This window comes from Paramormyrops kingsleyae, chromosome 7, assembly GCF_048594095.1.
Source record: "Paramormyrops kingsleyae isolate MSU_618 chromosome 7, PKINGS_0.4, whole genome shotgun sequence".
NCBI classification, from domain to species: Eukaryota; Metazoa; Chordata; class Actinopteri; order Osteoglossiformes; family Mormyridae; genus Paramormyrops; species Paramormyrops kingsleyae.
This window is the reverse complement of record NC_132803.1, coordinates 12,795,881-12,809,930: the sequence shown is the minus strand read 5'-3', so window position 1 is coordinate 12,809,930 and position 14,050 is coordinate 12,795,881. Positions and strand designations below refer to the sequence as shown.

At 49.6% G+C, this 14,050-nt stretch overlaps 2 protein-coding genes across 3 annotated transcripts; one reads left to right on the top strand and one right to left on the bottom strand.

Moving 5' to 3' along the window:
* The first annotated feature begins 813 nt into the window (after positions 1-813).
* On the top strand, positions 814-6,555 carry rassf6 (Ras association domain family member 6). Of its 2 annotated transcripts, XM_072714310.1 has the most exons (12): positions 1,085-1,154; positions 1,598-1,796; positions 3,170-3,284; positions 3,773-3,851; positions 3,944-4,083; positions 4,294-4,373; positions 4,462-4,643; positions 4,893-4,994; positions 5,081-5,132; positions 5,312-5,430; positions 6,099-6,196; positions 6,289-6,555. In XM_072714310.1, exons 3-12 carry the CDS (start codon positions 3,232-3,234, stop codon positions 6,362-6,364), a joined length of 981 nt encoding a protein of 326 aa, XP_072570411.1. In that variant the 5' UTR covers positions 1,085-1,154; positions 1,598-1,796; positions 3,170-3,231; the 3' UTR covers positions 6,365-6,555. The 2 variants fall into 2 exon arrangements, with proteins under 2 accessions (XP_023664285.1, XP_072570411.1); XM_023808517.2 differs by having other exon boundaries at positions 814-1,796.
* A 5,218-nt stretch (positions 6,556-11,773) lies between these two features.
* Positions 11,774-13,722, bottom strand: LOC111842174 (cystatin). The gene is made up of 4 exons (XM_023808528.2): positions 13,585-13,722; positions 13,032-13,183; positions 12,794-12,895; positions 11,774-12,552 (listed from the first exon to the last, which is right to left on the bottom strand). Exons 1-4 carry the CDS (start codon positions 13,688-13,690, stop codon positions 12,454-12,456), a joined length of 459 nt encoding a protein of 152 aa, XP_023664296.2. The 5' UTR covers positions 13,691-13,722; the 3' UTR covers positions 11,774-12,453.
* Between the last annotated feature and the right edge of the window lie 328 nt (positions 13,723-14,050).

The following is a 14,050-nucleotide window of genomic DNA, read 5'->3' as shown; positions in this document are numbered from 1 at the left end:
ACAGCCGCCATGCGGTGACGTTACCCCGTGGGGTCATTCGTACACAGCGTCATGCAGGGCGTGGGGACTAGCGACTGGGGGCCATGGACAGCGGGAAGCAGGGAGGCTGAGTTTGGAGAAGCTGATGGTCAGAAGAAGCAGGCCGGTCAGCCCATGAAGTCACGTAGGCGGCCGCCGAGGTCACCAAATGCTGAGGGCCACCGACTTAGCAGACCACTGGTGTCCTAGGAAGTACTGGCGCCCTCTGCAGGCCCGGCACAGAACAGGTGTCAAGGATGCTGTCTGGTTAGCAAAGGAAAACGTTGTGAGTTACATGGTGACAAGAAGATGACGAATATTTCAAAATGAAGAAGCAAAAGTTGCCACGAGCCCAATACAATAAAAGGGACAGGAGAAAGAGGAGAGGGGTGAGTGAATTCTGCCGTTTTATTCCAGCTTGTTTTCCCTGCTAGGAAATGGATGTGCAGAGTTAGCCTGGCGGCTGTTCGCTACCTGCCTGCTCAGCGGTATACCTGCATTTTCTCATCAGAGAAGTGCGGAACTCTGCTGTCCAGACATCAAAGACGTCACCAAACCCTGCTTTAAGGAAAGTGCATCTATTCAGCCTGAAGTAATGTCCTAATAGCATGCTGTGTGAAGGGTGTTTTTAATTGTTTTAATTTTCTTCAAAGCACCTGTTATTTTATTATTTGTATATAAATATATTTATTTTATTACTAACTTTACCTACTATATTATTTATATAATTATATTATGCATTAAAATATATCAAACAATAATTTATTTTTCTACTCCCATTTTGTTCTTTTTTTGACGTTTTTTTTGTCTCGCATAGTGAGGCTTACTTTGGGTGCCACATGGGCTTTGACCTTCCCTGACAGCAAGAGATTAATTACAAATTTAAAAAATAAATAAGCATTAAAATGGCTACCGTGTACAGGACAGAATGCAGAAGAATGGCCCTGATGACATGACAGCTGTGCTGAATACCCCAGGGGTGACGGCACCGGTGACTCAACGCCAATATCGCTTTCTGTGCCAATAGCACCCCCTGCCTGTCAACAGCAGAACCGCAGCCATATTCTTTTTGGGTGCTTTGGAATACAGCCTTTGACATGAGCAAGGGAACACCAGATCTCCAAAAAACAGCAGAGGTATCAGATGATGTTCATCTCTGGATGCTCGCATGAGTCAAAGAAATTTAGGTAAAGGGTTAAAAACCCAGAGAAAACATGTGGTCACCTGCCGGGACTGGTCACTGCCCTCACGCTGTTGCGGGTCAGCCGTCTCCAGGCAACAGCGCGTCCCGCTTTACATAAAGGCTGGGTGGTGATTGTCAGCTGCAGCTGTATCATGTTTCAGAATATGTAAACAAAGCCAGGAGCACAGAAGCAGCTCTGCTAGTTTTTAGTGGGTGCTTTTTATTTACACAGTATCATCTGTTTGAAAGGGACAGATTTAGATAGTCAGCGCTAATGCTTTAGAGACGGATGACAGTGTCTGGCTACTCATAAAAGCTGATTCCCATGGGAAGGAAACGGTTAAACACCTGTATGGGGTGTGTAACTCCCAGCATTTGACTTTACGCTGCACCTAGGTAAACATTCCCAGCCTGCACCAGGGCAAGGTGAGCTGTACTAGCCTTCGGAACACGCGTGTGTGTACGGTGACACACGGCCAGCCCCTGCCCCCGCCTCAGACCCCCAGGGCAGCGGGGCCTCCCTGACACCCCACCGCCACGCCATCGGAGGCAGCACAGGACCCACGCGGGGTTTCCCCGCCTGGCGCTGACGCAGGTGAGCTGCCGCCGTCAACTGCCGTCTTGGCTGAAAATGATTAACCGTAGTTAAGGGGTCGAGGGGTCCGGCAGGCGGTTTGTTCATTTGTGCCGTCTTAAAATAGAAACGTACCGGGTTTCTGCTGTTACGGTTTCACTTTCTGAGTGGCTCTTCCTGGTCGCGGAAACGTGAGTGTGAAGCGTGATTCCAGAAGGGACCCTGCACACTGCTGTTTGGTAATGTGGGTAGAACGAGGCGTGTGGATTTCACATACATACCCCACTCAGCAGAAAAGGGTGAGGCCCACCTCTGCCCCCCCAGGCAGCGGATTCCACTCCAGGACTGACGGGGCGTGTGAGGGCAGGCGGGGGTGCTCTCGGTGACGTCTTTCACAGCGTGTCAGCCTGGAGTTTAGGAATAAAAGTGCGGCGAACCAGAAGGGGGGGCGGGGAGACATGGGAGAGGGCTGAGGGAGAGGAGAGACCTGAATGGGGGGTAGGGGAGAGGGGAGACCCAGGCGGGGGGCTGGGGGGCAAGGGAGCAGGGGGGTAGGGAAGTGGGGAGACCTGGGAAGGGGGAGAGGGTGAGGGAGCAGGGAGACCCAGGTAGGTGACTGACACTGTCACACGAGAACACAACACACATGACAAATTAATTCAGCGTCAGGCGGCACGGAGCGTGTCGGTTTGTAACAAAACGGAACCTTCTTTTATGTGTCTTTGGTACTCATGGCTGCGAGCCCATTTCCCCTCAGGCTGAGCAAGACGGCTGCTGACGAGCTCGTCACCTTGTTAAAACTTGGCCCGGTCTGTTTGAAGGGCGAGTATTTCAGGCAGAACATCTCTGAGTGTCAGCCAGTCCCCGGGACTGAAAGGAGATTCGGTGACTTGCAGTGATGCTCACAGAGATGCCTCAGACACAAGGTGGCGCCCCCTGGCCAAACGAGGCTGTGTTTACGAGAGGTTCAGTCTCTTCAGGCTAATTAACTGAGTTGCTTATAGATCTTTTCATTCTTTTAGTTGAATGGTGAGGCAGGTTCCTTAAGCTTAAGCAGTTTATTAAGACAGAATGAAGATGTTACAGAAAGATGATTCACACGGCCGGTTCAGTGTCTGTCTGTGTCTGTCTCTGCCCCCCCTGAGGGCAGCAGGCCCTTTATCTATGGTCTTCATACAGGCTTTTGGAGCCGGGGGGTCAGACGGCCTTGGTGAGAGTAAGTTGTATGAGAAGTAAAGAACATGATGAGCGAGTAGCAAGGACAGAAAGAAATATAAAAATAAGAAATATGAAAGCTATAGATAAATGAACTAAATGAACATAATTAAATGCCCTGAGGAGTGTTCTCTCCCAGTGGCTGCGTGCCCATGCTTACGTCGGTTCTGTAACTGCAGGGGAAGGCCCGGCCAGGAAACGGTGGCAGGTCCCTTGGGTGCGGACGCCGGATGGCCCCAGAATGGCCTCGTCGTCACTGGTCATCCCCGTTGGAAACGGAAGACTCCTGTCCAGGTACTGGCCTTGAGCTGTAAAAGACTGATCCCAAACCAGTTGGTTGGGGATCCCAAACAGAAAGCTGTGCCGGGGAGTGACGTCACGTCCCTGCTGAGCTGCAGGAGCGTCGCCGTGAAGGCAGGGCTAACGGTAAAGCTTTGACTGGAGAGGGCGCCTCAACCCAACAAGCGGCCTAGATCTTCAGAACTGTGTGGTGATTTAATACACAGCAGCGGTAACATAAGCACAGAGAGTCAGGTGGGCGGCGACCTCGTCAGGCCCAGGAACAGGAAGTCCTCCAGGAGCTGATAAGGGCGGCTGACTGTGATGCCTGGGCGCTGGGCAAAGTACCACATTGCGGGGAAAGTCTCAAAGCCATAATATTATCTTGGTAAATAACTCTGTGGTCTGATATCCCCAGAAGGGCCTGGGAATAAAACAGGTCACTAAATAAAGGTATGCACTGTGAACACTAAAAATTGTCCTCTCTCTGCGTCTCTTTTCAGGCCTGAGTTATCGTCTTTACTCAGGACGTACAACTGTTTCCTAAAAGATAACACCAACCAGCACCTGATTCTTCATGAGGTAAAGCCCTGCTCACCTGCAGCGCATGAAGACTTTTGTTTTTTTTTTCCGTAATTTAATGCCCACAGTTAAACCCGGCTTTCCCCTGACAGACAGGAAGTCATGTCACACTGGAAGGGCTGCTGGTCATCTTCTGGGGGGTGCGCATGCCCATTCACCTCAAAATGCAAGACGAGACACAGCCGGCATCTCCAGAGTCCCCGGACCCCACCGAACTTTTAGGGGCCAAGAGGTCTGTGGTACCAAGGTCGTCTGGCAGACAAGCCGGCGGAACTTTCCAGGCAGGGTTACAGCACTAGGCAGTTAAGGAGTGAAAGGATAAAGGAGACAGCAGTTTACTGTGTATTTTGGAACGTAGCCGCAGTCAGTGTGTCTCCTGGGTACCTCTGGGGTGACATTCTTGTAGTCTGGAAAAAAAACAACCCGGACTGCCTCTTCTCAGGGGGATGACCAGATGGGGCGAGTTCGATGACCTTCTCCACCTCGACCAGATGGAAGCGGTTCCCCGTGACCACAATGCCGGTCGGTAACGGCTTAATAGCAGAGGGGGGTCAGAGTTTACGTGAGTTCACAGAACAACTAACCTGACGGGATACTGTGTGCCCTCTAGCGCCCTTGGAGAGTGGGACGTTGAGGGTGCCGAGGCGCAAGGCAGAGCTGGACGAGGCCTCCAACCTTTTCCGCACCATGAGTGACGCCTCGCTGGTGAAGGGGGCACGGGGCAGGACGTCGGACAGGCACCAGGCCCAGCAACACCGCTTCTCCATCAACGGCCACTTCTACAACTATAAGGTGGGTGCCACCTGGCTCCAGCGGATCAAGGTTCCAGGTTCTGAGGGAGGTCTGTCTGTGGTGGGGAGGCGGGGCTTGTGAGTCACATGACGGTTTGTGTTCATGTTCCGATGGGAAGCTTGCTGTGGGTTTACCCTCCTTGGTACTGCAGCTTGCAGTTTCCTGTTTGGGCCCAGATATCCTCCAGAAGGTGAGACGAAACCTGATGCCACGAAAGCATGTGATCTTGTCCTTTTACTACTCCCCCAGACCTCGATATTCACACCGTCGTTCGGGACCCCGACCAACGTCCGCATCAGCAGCACGATGACGACTCGTGAGGTTATAGTGCAGCTTCTGAAGAAGTTCAAGGTGATGACCCCACTCCCATCATCCCTCCAGCCACACGCAGAAATAGGCCAGGAAGTGATCTGGGACTCTTGTTTTTGCGGCCCCAGGTGGAGAATGATCCCATGGAGTTCGCCTTGTACTGCATTCACCAGAGTGGAGGTGCGTGACTTCCTGTCATTTCCTGGAACGAGAGGTCCTCCGATTTACATGTGATTGTACTGTCAACGTGGCAGCCTGCAGTACAGGAAGCAAGCACTAGGTGTCACCCCAGTGGAGAAATGGCAGACGTCTGGTTTCCATCCGGCCCGTTTCTGTGACTGTGTTCATGTGTCCGTCAGAGAAAAGAAAACTGAGCGACAGTGACTTCCCACTGTGGGAGCGCCTCCTGCAGGGGCCCTCGCAGAGCGTGGTGAAGATGTTCCTGATGGAAGGCGACGAGCGTGAGGTCAGCGGAGACGTGAGTATGAGCGGCTAGCCGTGTGTTTCCCGTACTGCTAAGGTAACTCTCTGCACCTTGTGTGTATCTGCACTTTATTTATTCTTCTAAACCAGGGCAATTCAATTCAGGCCCTCGATTCCAAATCCAGGCCTTGTTTTCAGTTCTCCCAGGTAGTTAGTTTAAGAATTACTGATTCTGATTGGTCAGAGGCTTCACACCTGGCTCACAGGTGAAGGAAGGCTGGAAAATCAGGAGAGCTCGGCCCTTGAGGACCGTGAGTTGAATAGCCCTGTTCTATACTGTCATCCATTTGTCATTTTATACTGGGGTCTCATTACACATATTTATTGCTTATTTGTTCACTCATTCTTGCATGGCACTGTCCTGTCCCCTGATGCCCTGTCCTTCAACTGCAGCATACAAATTTCACTATTCCACGTGGGAGTAAAACTTGCTCACTCTCCCTGAGAGTCACGAGGGCCTCAGTGACAATGCTGATGTCTCATATTGGTCCTCTGACGGTGTTATTATATACTTTACTGTCAAACACTCAGCCTACGGGGGCGGCGATGCAGCCCTTTGGACAGGCACACTACTCAACACACTACTCAACACACTACTCAAACCCCAAAGCGTGTCGCTTTGCTCGCAGCCTCTCAGTTTACTCCCCCTCCCCGTTTCCCCAGGTGGCCCAGTACCTGAACCTGGACCTGTTCTTCCTGGAGGGCGTTCTGCACAGATTAAAGGAGCAAGAGGATAGAGAGATCAGGGGAGTTGTGGAGAAGTAAGTGCAGTCATTCCCAGGGTGATGCTACACTTTCAACTCCACACTGAAATAATGAAGATGTCCCCCCCCCCCCCCCCCCCCCCGGACAGGTACAGGCAGTGGGAGGTCCTGCTTAAACAGTGCCTGAGATCCAAGGTCACAGTCAAGGTGGAGACGACCGTGTAGTACGGGACCGCATGGCGACCGCAGGGTTCTTTCAAAATACAGACAACGGCAGCCCACTGAGAGAAGCATCCGGGGTTTGCTGCCAGCTTTCCGAAGACGCCGATGAGTAATAGAGATCTATTTTCTTAGGTATCCGGATAATCGTCAGCTGTACTCGCTGTGAATGAATAAACGTGCTTGTTAGGAGATTATCTGGGGTTTTGGTTTGCATATGAAAATCTGCTGTTTCTGAAGCATCCTCCTCCGTCATTTGGTTTGCTGACGGCCCGCTGAGCCAGACGTCACAGTTGCAGCGGAGGCGTGGGCCGAACCGTAGGCCAGCGATGAGCTAATGGTTACCAGGCGTCAGACGACAGGGAAAAAACGCCGTCAGGAGGTGGACTTCCCTACCCACCCCCATGCCCTGAAAGTCTGCATTGTTCAGCTTTTTTTTTTGTCAGGGTGGTGCTGAGGAATTGAGGTCGCGTGTCTGTGAGAGAGTGTCCCGCAGCTGGGCTATAGCCTCTTTATGTGAGTATCTGGTTGGGGGTGTGTGAGTAGTTGATCGGGGGTATGTGTGTATCTGGCTGGAGTTATGTATGTATCTGGCTCGGGGTGTGTGTATCTGGTTGGGGGTGTGTGAGTATTTGATTGGGGGTATGTGTGTATCTGGCTGGAGGTATGTATGTAACTGGCTGTGTGTGTGTGTGTGTGTGTCTGATCGGGGAGTGTGTGGGACAGGGTGCAGCTGGGGGCGAACGCCTGTATGGCAGCATTCACTGACCAGCATGGCTCTATGCGCAGCCACATGTTGTGGTCGCCCTTAATTAATGACTATATCCCATGCCAGACGATTATGAGATGTTTTTGGAAATTACCCCTTTTCCCAAAATACAAGACTCCGCTCGGCTTCTGTGGATTACAGGCATTTGATTTTTCCAAAAGGGAACGAGCACAGTGACATCAAAGCGTGAGGAAACAGTGCAGGGCGGGAGGCTGGAGGCCAGTGCGGCTGTATGTCTATCTTGGTGCAGAAAGTCCAAGCTCAGTGTCCCAGTAGCCTTACCTGCATCTCCGCCGACGTCACATCCAACAGCCGGAAGGGCATCCTGGACCTTGACTTGGAGCTGAACTTCTCCGTGGCTAACTGGGCTGCCGCCTGGACCTCGGAGGACTGGGGCGGTATGCTGACTGGTGTGCTGTGGGACTGGGAGTAATCAAAATAATAATATGCAATATTATAACTCAAAAATATTGGGATAAACAATAATATCATCGCCCCCCCCCAATCACAGAAGCACACACTACATCCGTGTTTCTTTAGATTCCTATTTTTTCTTCGGCTAATCCTGTAACATACAGGATGGGTGAGAATCCTACCCCCACCCTCCACGGCCCTGTGTTGTCGGTCAGAGGCAGAGGCGTCAGAAGCATTTTGAATGTGGGGGGGGGGCAAACTGGAAAACAGTGCTGGGTGAACAAATATTTAATGAAAAACGGATAATTATGAAATGGCGGTGACGTCCATGGTCAGAGGGGACATGGGTTCACACTGCTGGCTGGAGACTGGACTGGGCGGGTTAGTTGGTTGTCAAGCAGCTGTGGCCCCGCAGAACAGCTGGCATGGAAAGAAGCTGCACTGGTACCAATACTAAGTAATAATAATAATAATAATAATAATAATAATAATCCACGACCCTGCATAGGACAAGTGTGCATAGAATACATATAATCATCTATATATACATATATATACACACACACACACACACACACACACACCGAGCACAGGAACTGCTGGAGACAAGGGAGATGTGTACCCCCCTAAATTTAACTTGGCTTCATTTATCTCCCAAATAAGAAGCCTTTGTATATAAATGATTAAGTTGTTCCCTCCTCAGTTTCAAACTCTTTATTACACCGTTGCAGCCTCCATACTCTCAGCCATCGTGTGACAGTCACTTACTGGTTCGTTCTGTCATTATAATAATAGTGTTAAGTACTCCGTGGTTGTAAACGGTCATTCATCGGAAGCTCAGCCTAAACACACTGTGCCCAGCTCCTGAAAATGTGTATGTTTGCATCACTTGTATGTCACTTTATAAACGCCTCTGCTAAGCAAAAATTAATGTAAATTTAGTGCTGTATTGAGATCCACACAATAACCCAGAACCGCATATTGTGGATACGACTGCAGCTAGTCACAATAAGTTAGCATCACATCACCCATCATTAAATGTAATTATGTCATAACTACGAAGAGTGAAATCTGGAGAACACAGAGGTACGTGGCTGAATATGGCACCTGGGTTTTGTAGTTTTTAAGGGAGCAGCTCAGCACATACTGACATTAGCAAAATGTGACCAATGAGCGCTGTTTAATATCTGTGTCAGTAAATCCTCACTGTACCACCCAGTTGAATGCAAATTCAACCCAGCTGAGACCTAGGACAAGAAATTTAAATGATTATGCATACTGCTTACCCTAGTACGCAACAAATAGTCGTAGCCTAGCCTAGTTCATCTATAATTGTCAAGGCTCGATCCTTATTTTCTTATCCCAAGTTTTGGCTATAGCCTGTGAAGACCAGTCCCACGTATAAACGAAAGGAGCCGCAAAGAAGGAATGCATAGCCAGGCTATTACGGATGTCGGCAACCTCATCTAGAAAGGGCATTAACAATGGTATGCGTTTGTCTTGTTGGACCATTCACATAAGTTGGAGTCTCGAAATTCCCACCTGGAAGTAGCACTTAGCGGTGTGGTTATGTGTCAACGTTCAGCTTCCCAGCTAACAAGAATGGCGAACGCACTATTACAGCAATGATCAATGTTTGTGAAATGCTGGGTTGTAATAGCCATGTTTTTTTCTTTAATGTTTTTTTTTGTCAAACACATAGGCTAGAAGGCTGAACTGAAAGCCAAACCAAAAATCCTTCTTTTGTCTTGCTTTGTGTGTAGCCTAAGTTTACTTTACGGACAAAAGCCATAATCGTTGGTCAAGTCACTCTGAGTGCCCCGGGGTGTTTGGGGGTGTGCACGACATTTGCAGAGCAAGCTAAACACTATGACCCTCATATAAAATGCGAGTTCACCACCTGGGCCCTCTGTGTAAAGAGCAAGAACTGACTACCAGGCCCAAGTTAACCACGGGGGCCCCTGACATATACAGCACAAGTTAACCACTAGGGCCCCTGACATATACAGCACAAGTTAACCACGGGGGCCCCTGACATATACAGCACAAGTTAACCACGAGGGCCCCTGACATATACAGCACAAGTTAACCACGGGGGCCCCTGACATATACAGCGCAAGTTAACCATGAGGGCCCCTGACATATACAGCACAAGTTAACCACGGGGGCCCCTGACATATACAGCGCAAGTTAACCATGAGGGCCCCTGACATATACAGCACAAGTTAACCATGAGGGCCCCTGACATATACAGCACAAGTTAACCATGAGGGCCCCTGACATATACAGCGCAAGTTAACCATGAGGGCCCCTGACATATACAGCACAAGTTAACCATGAGGGCCCCTGACATATACAGCACAAGTTAACCACGGTGGCATCCTCAATATGCGGGTTGGCATTTTACAACATACTTTCACAAGAGTGTGAATTCAGAATAACAGGGACCTTTGAATGACATTATGCTGCTTATATCACAGCTGCTATACACTGCTTCGCGTGGTCATTCAAAAACGTGCATTATTTTCACGTTTATACCCAAGACATAAATTTTTAGCGAAATTACCTCCCTCTGTTACTTAGACACAGGCCAATAATGCTAACTAGCTAAGGTGATAGATAAGGTTAGCTATTTCAAGTCCTGACAAGTCAAAACATAACAAGCTAGCAAAAACATAAATAGCAATGATTTAAATCCCCTGGCTCTAGTGTAACCCTGAAATGTAATGTTAGTTACAGTATGTTAGCATATATGTCGTTGCAGTATTATCTAGCTAACTCTGTGGTCATCATCCCAGCTAGACAGTCATTAGTGCTAAAAAAAGACATCTTCATGCTGTGTGGCTGTAGTTTCATTGTTAATCCAAATAATACTTTACGTAAAATCACCTCCCTGTGTCAGAAATAATGGCTAATAATGCTAGCTCAGTAACTTGTCAGATAAAGTTAGCTAGCTCTGTACCTGACAAGCATAACAAGCTAGCTAAATAGCCTTGATAGAAGAGCAGAATCCAGACCATTTACATGGTATGTGCCCTCAACTCCCCCTCCCCTGCTGTGATGGGGGGGCCTCCAAAATGCAGGTTCCCAGGGGCCTCACAGGACCATGGTCTAGCCCTGTCTAAGCACCCAAGCCATCCCTAAAAATCGTCTTGGAAGTCTATTCAGCGATGGTCAGGACAACAAGAGGAAAAGGTGCAGAGAAGTGAAAGGAAGGCTGCACGTCCGGCTGCACGTCCGGCTGCCCAAGAAGGCAGGGTGTGGCGCTACTCACTCAGCGAAATGATTTCTTCTTCATTCACTTCGAGGCGTGTGGCCAACAGCAGCGAGAGGAGCAGGACGCCCCAGAGAACCACAGTTAACGGCAGCAGTAAACAGGTCATTTGGAATGAATCAGATCCAAGCCTCGGAGCATCTGGGGGAGCCGCAGGATCGGTCCCCCTCAAGGTGTGTGGTTTGAGGGCGGTGGGTGAGACATGCCGCCTTAGCTAAGCCGGTTCTCGAATATGTGACTCAGCTGTCTCAATGAGTCATGGTGTTTAGTGGCCCTCCAGTCCTGCCCCGCTGTGATGCCAGCTGTGTGTCGGGGGCAGGTAGACAGACATGTAGGCGGGCAGAACCCTGGAAGCCAAAGCCAACAGGCTGTCGGTGAGATGATCACGGTTCCAGGAAGACTTTGAACATGAGGCTGCCGTATTCTCGACGTGATCGCTCTTAAGGAGAGCGCCAATGTCATCGATTGCCCACTCATTTAAAGCGATTCGTTCATCCATCTGTCTTCCAAAACTGTCCAAGCAATATAGAGCCCAAGAAGCAAGGGAGCACTCACAACACAGGTAACCATGGCGATTCACTAAACCGCACGCGGTCAGACCGTGGGAGGATATCCCAGTCCGTGGAGCTGCCAGCAGACCTCACTGGCTACCTTGTCATCCCTCTGGTCATATTCCAGGTTTTGGGGCATGTGAGATGAGTAACAGTGGAATAGCACATGTGACATTGTTGACAGCCCAGGAAATTCCTTTGTGGGGCTCTTCTTAGTGAAAACGGTGCTGAACTTAAAACAAGCCCAACTACGGTGTTAGGAAATAAACAAACTTGTGAGCCATGTATCGGGCACTTCTGCCTTTGTGACCTGTGTACAGCTCATCCTCTTCATACCAGTGTGCAGAGGTGTATGCAGCCACACTCACCACAAGCAACCGCTATAAACTGCCAATGCAGGACAATCATCAGTGCAGACAGTGAGGCCTCAAGCAGGGGTTTAATTTCCATTTTCATACAGATTCATGTAGATCGTAAAGTAACGCCCCAGTTGGTCCCCAGTTGGTGGTGGAAGATTCTTGTTCCCAGACCAGCATATTAAAGCACTTTAGACACGTTGAATGACATATTATAAGCAGCATTTGAAAGATTTCACAATTAAGATTCTCAAGACAGAAGTAGCATACAGACAAAATGCGGATTCAGACAGCAGTGACACAAGCAGCAGATATAAGGCCAATAAAAATGTGATAAAATGGGTATAAGAGCGTTGGTGTTCGGCTGATGACCTTACAGTTCTGGGAACCCTTTAAATAATAGTAATATTATTATTGTTGTTGTCATCGTCATTGCTGGTTTTGTTGTTGCTATAAAATTCTTAAACTAAATGCTCAGATTGTTTAACCCCTTAAGATTAATGACTGGTGCACAAGGATTTACCCACCTACTCAGAGTCTCCCTCGTTAGATGTGCATATCGGTCAGAGAAAGTCCCGCCCACCCCCAAATGCTGGTGACTATGGCTGTTAAAATTAAAAAGCAAGATTAAAAAATGCAATCTCCCCCCGAAACATGTCTAGGCTTTGTGAAGAAACATGTCTTTATGTTTTCACAATGCTGCAAACATCCAGCAGGAGGCGCCGTGCGACTCAGCGAGCTGCTGCGGGGGCCTTTTTGCAGTCAGAAATCGGGACCTTATGCTGATTGGTACGAGGATCGTAGGTCACCTCAAATGTGCAAGAGAGGCGCTGGAAAAGAGAGACAAATTAGGAGAGCTGCTGACCAATGAAGCAGGTGTGTGTGTGTGTGTGTGTGTGTGTGTGTGTGTCTGATCGGGGAGTGTGTGGGACAGGGTGCAGCTAGGGGAGAACACCTGTATGACAGCATTCACTGACCAGCATGGCTCTATGCGCAGCCACATGTTGTGGTCGACCTTAATTAATGCCTATATCCCATGCCAGATAATTATGGGGTGTTTTTTTAAATTACCCTTTTTCCCAGCACGCAAGATTCCAAGTCGGCGTCTGTGGATTTCGGGCATTTGGTTTTTCCGATGGTGGCCCATATCTTGAATGTGATGATGTTCGTCACCTAGGGAACGGGCACCGTGACATCAAAGCGTGAGGAAACAGCGCAGGACAACAGGCTGAAAGTCAGCATGGAGGTATTTATGTCTTAGTGCATTCCATGTGCAGAAAGACCAAGCTCAGTGTCCCAGTAGCCTTACCTGCATCTCCGCCGACGTCACATCCAACAGCCGGAAGAGCATCTTGGACCTTGACTTGGAGCTGAACTTCTCCGTGGCTAACCGGGCTGACGCCTGGACCTCGGGGGACTGGGGCGGTATGCTGACTGGTGCACCCAGATGGTGAGTGCGCCCTGGAAACGAGAGAAAAACGCCCCCTGCTGTTTTTCTTCAAACTCATGCTAACCTGTTACAGCCCTTTGCTTTTCCCGCGTATGTGTTTGTTTTCCTGGTGGCCAGGCTCAATAGAAAAGTGCACAGAAGCCACGGAACAGCACGGAAACAGGTACAGAGACACTTTGGCACTCGGCGCGATTTAACAGCAGCCAAAAAGACGACAGTCAGAGAGAAGCCAAGTTCCCTCTGCTTACTTCTCCTAAGCAGCCGAGTCATCCCTAAAAATAGCCCTGGAAACCTATTCACTGATGGCCAGGATACACAGCGGTAAGAGACTTTACTCTAGACAATGGCACAGAAGAGGGAGGGAAGGCTGGACGGCCGGCAGCCCAAGAGGGCAGGGTGTGTTACTACTCACTTAGTAAGATTTCTTCCTCATTCGCTTCAAGGAGTTTGGTCGACAGCAGCGAGAGGACCAGAATGGCAAGGAGTCCCATGGTTGACTGCGTCAGGAAACAGCTCATCTGGAATGAATGACACTCAAGCTCTGGGGCATCTGGGGGAGTTGCAGGATCCGCCCCCCAAGGGGTGTGGCTTGAGGGCAGTGGGTGGGACATGCCCCCTGAAGCAGGCAAGTGAGTCAACTGTCCAGATTTGTCACGGCATTTAGCCCTGCCCGGCCCTGGAATGAACTGCATCTCTGCACTGCCATGGTGCCATACTGTATGTGTCAAGGGCAGTTAGGAGCGCAGTACCCCAGTGACCAAAGCCAACGGGCACGTCTGTATACCACAGCTATCAGGGAGGCCTTTGTTATGAGATATTCACGGTGCCCCCACCCCCGAAAGCAGAGAGGTAGAGGGGCAGGAGAGCACTCATTGTTA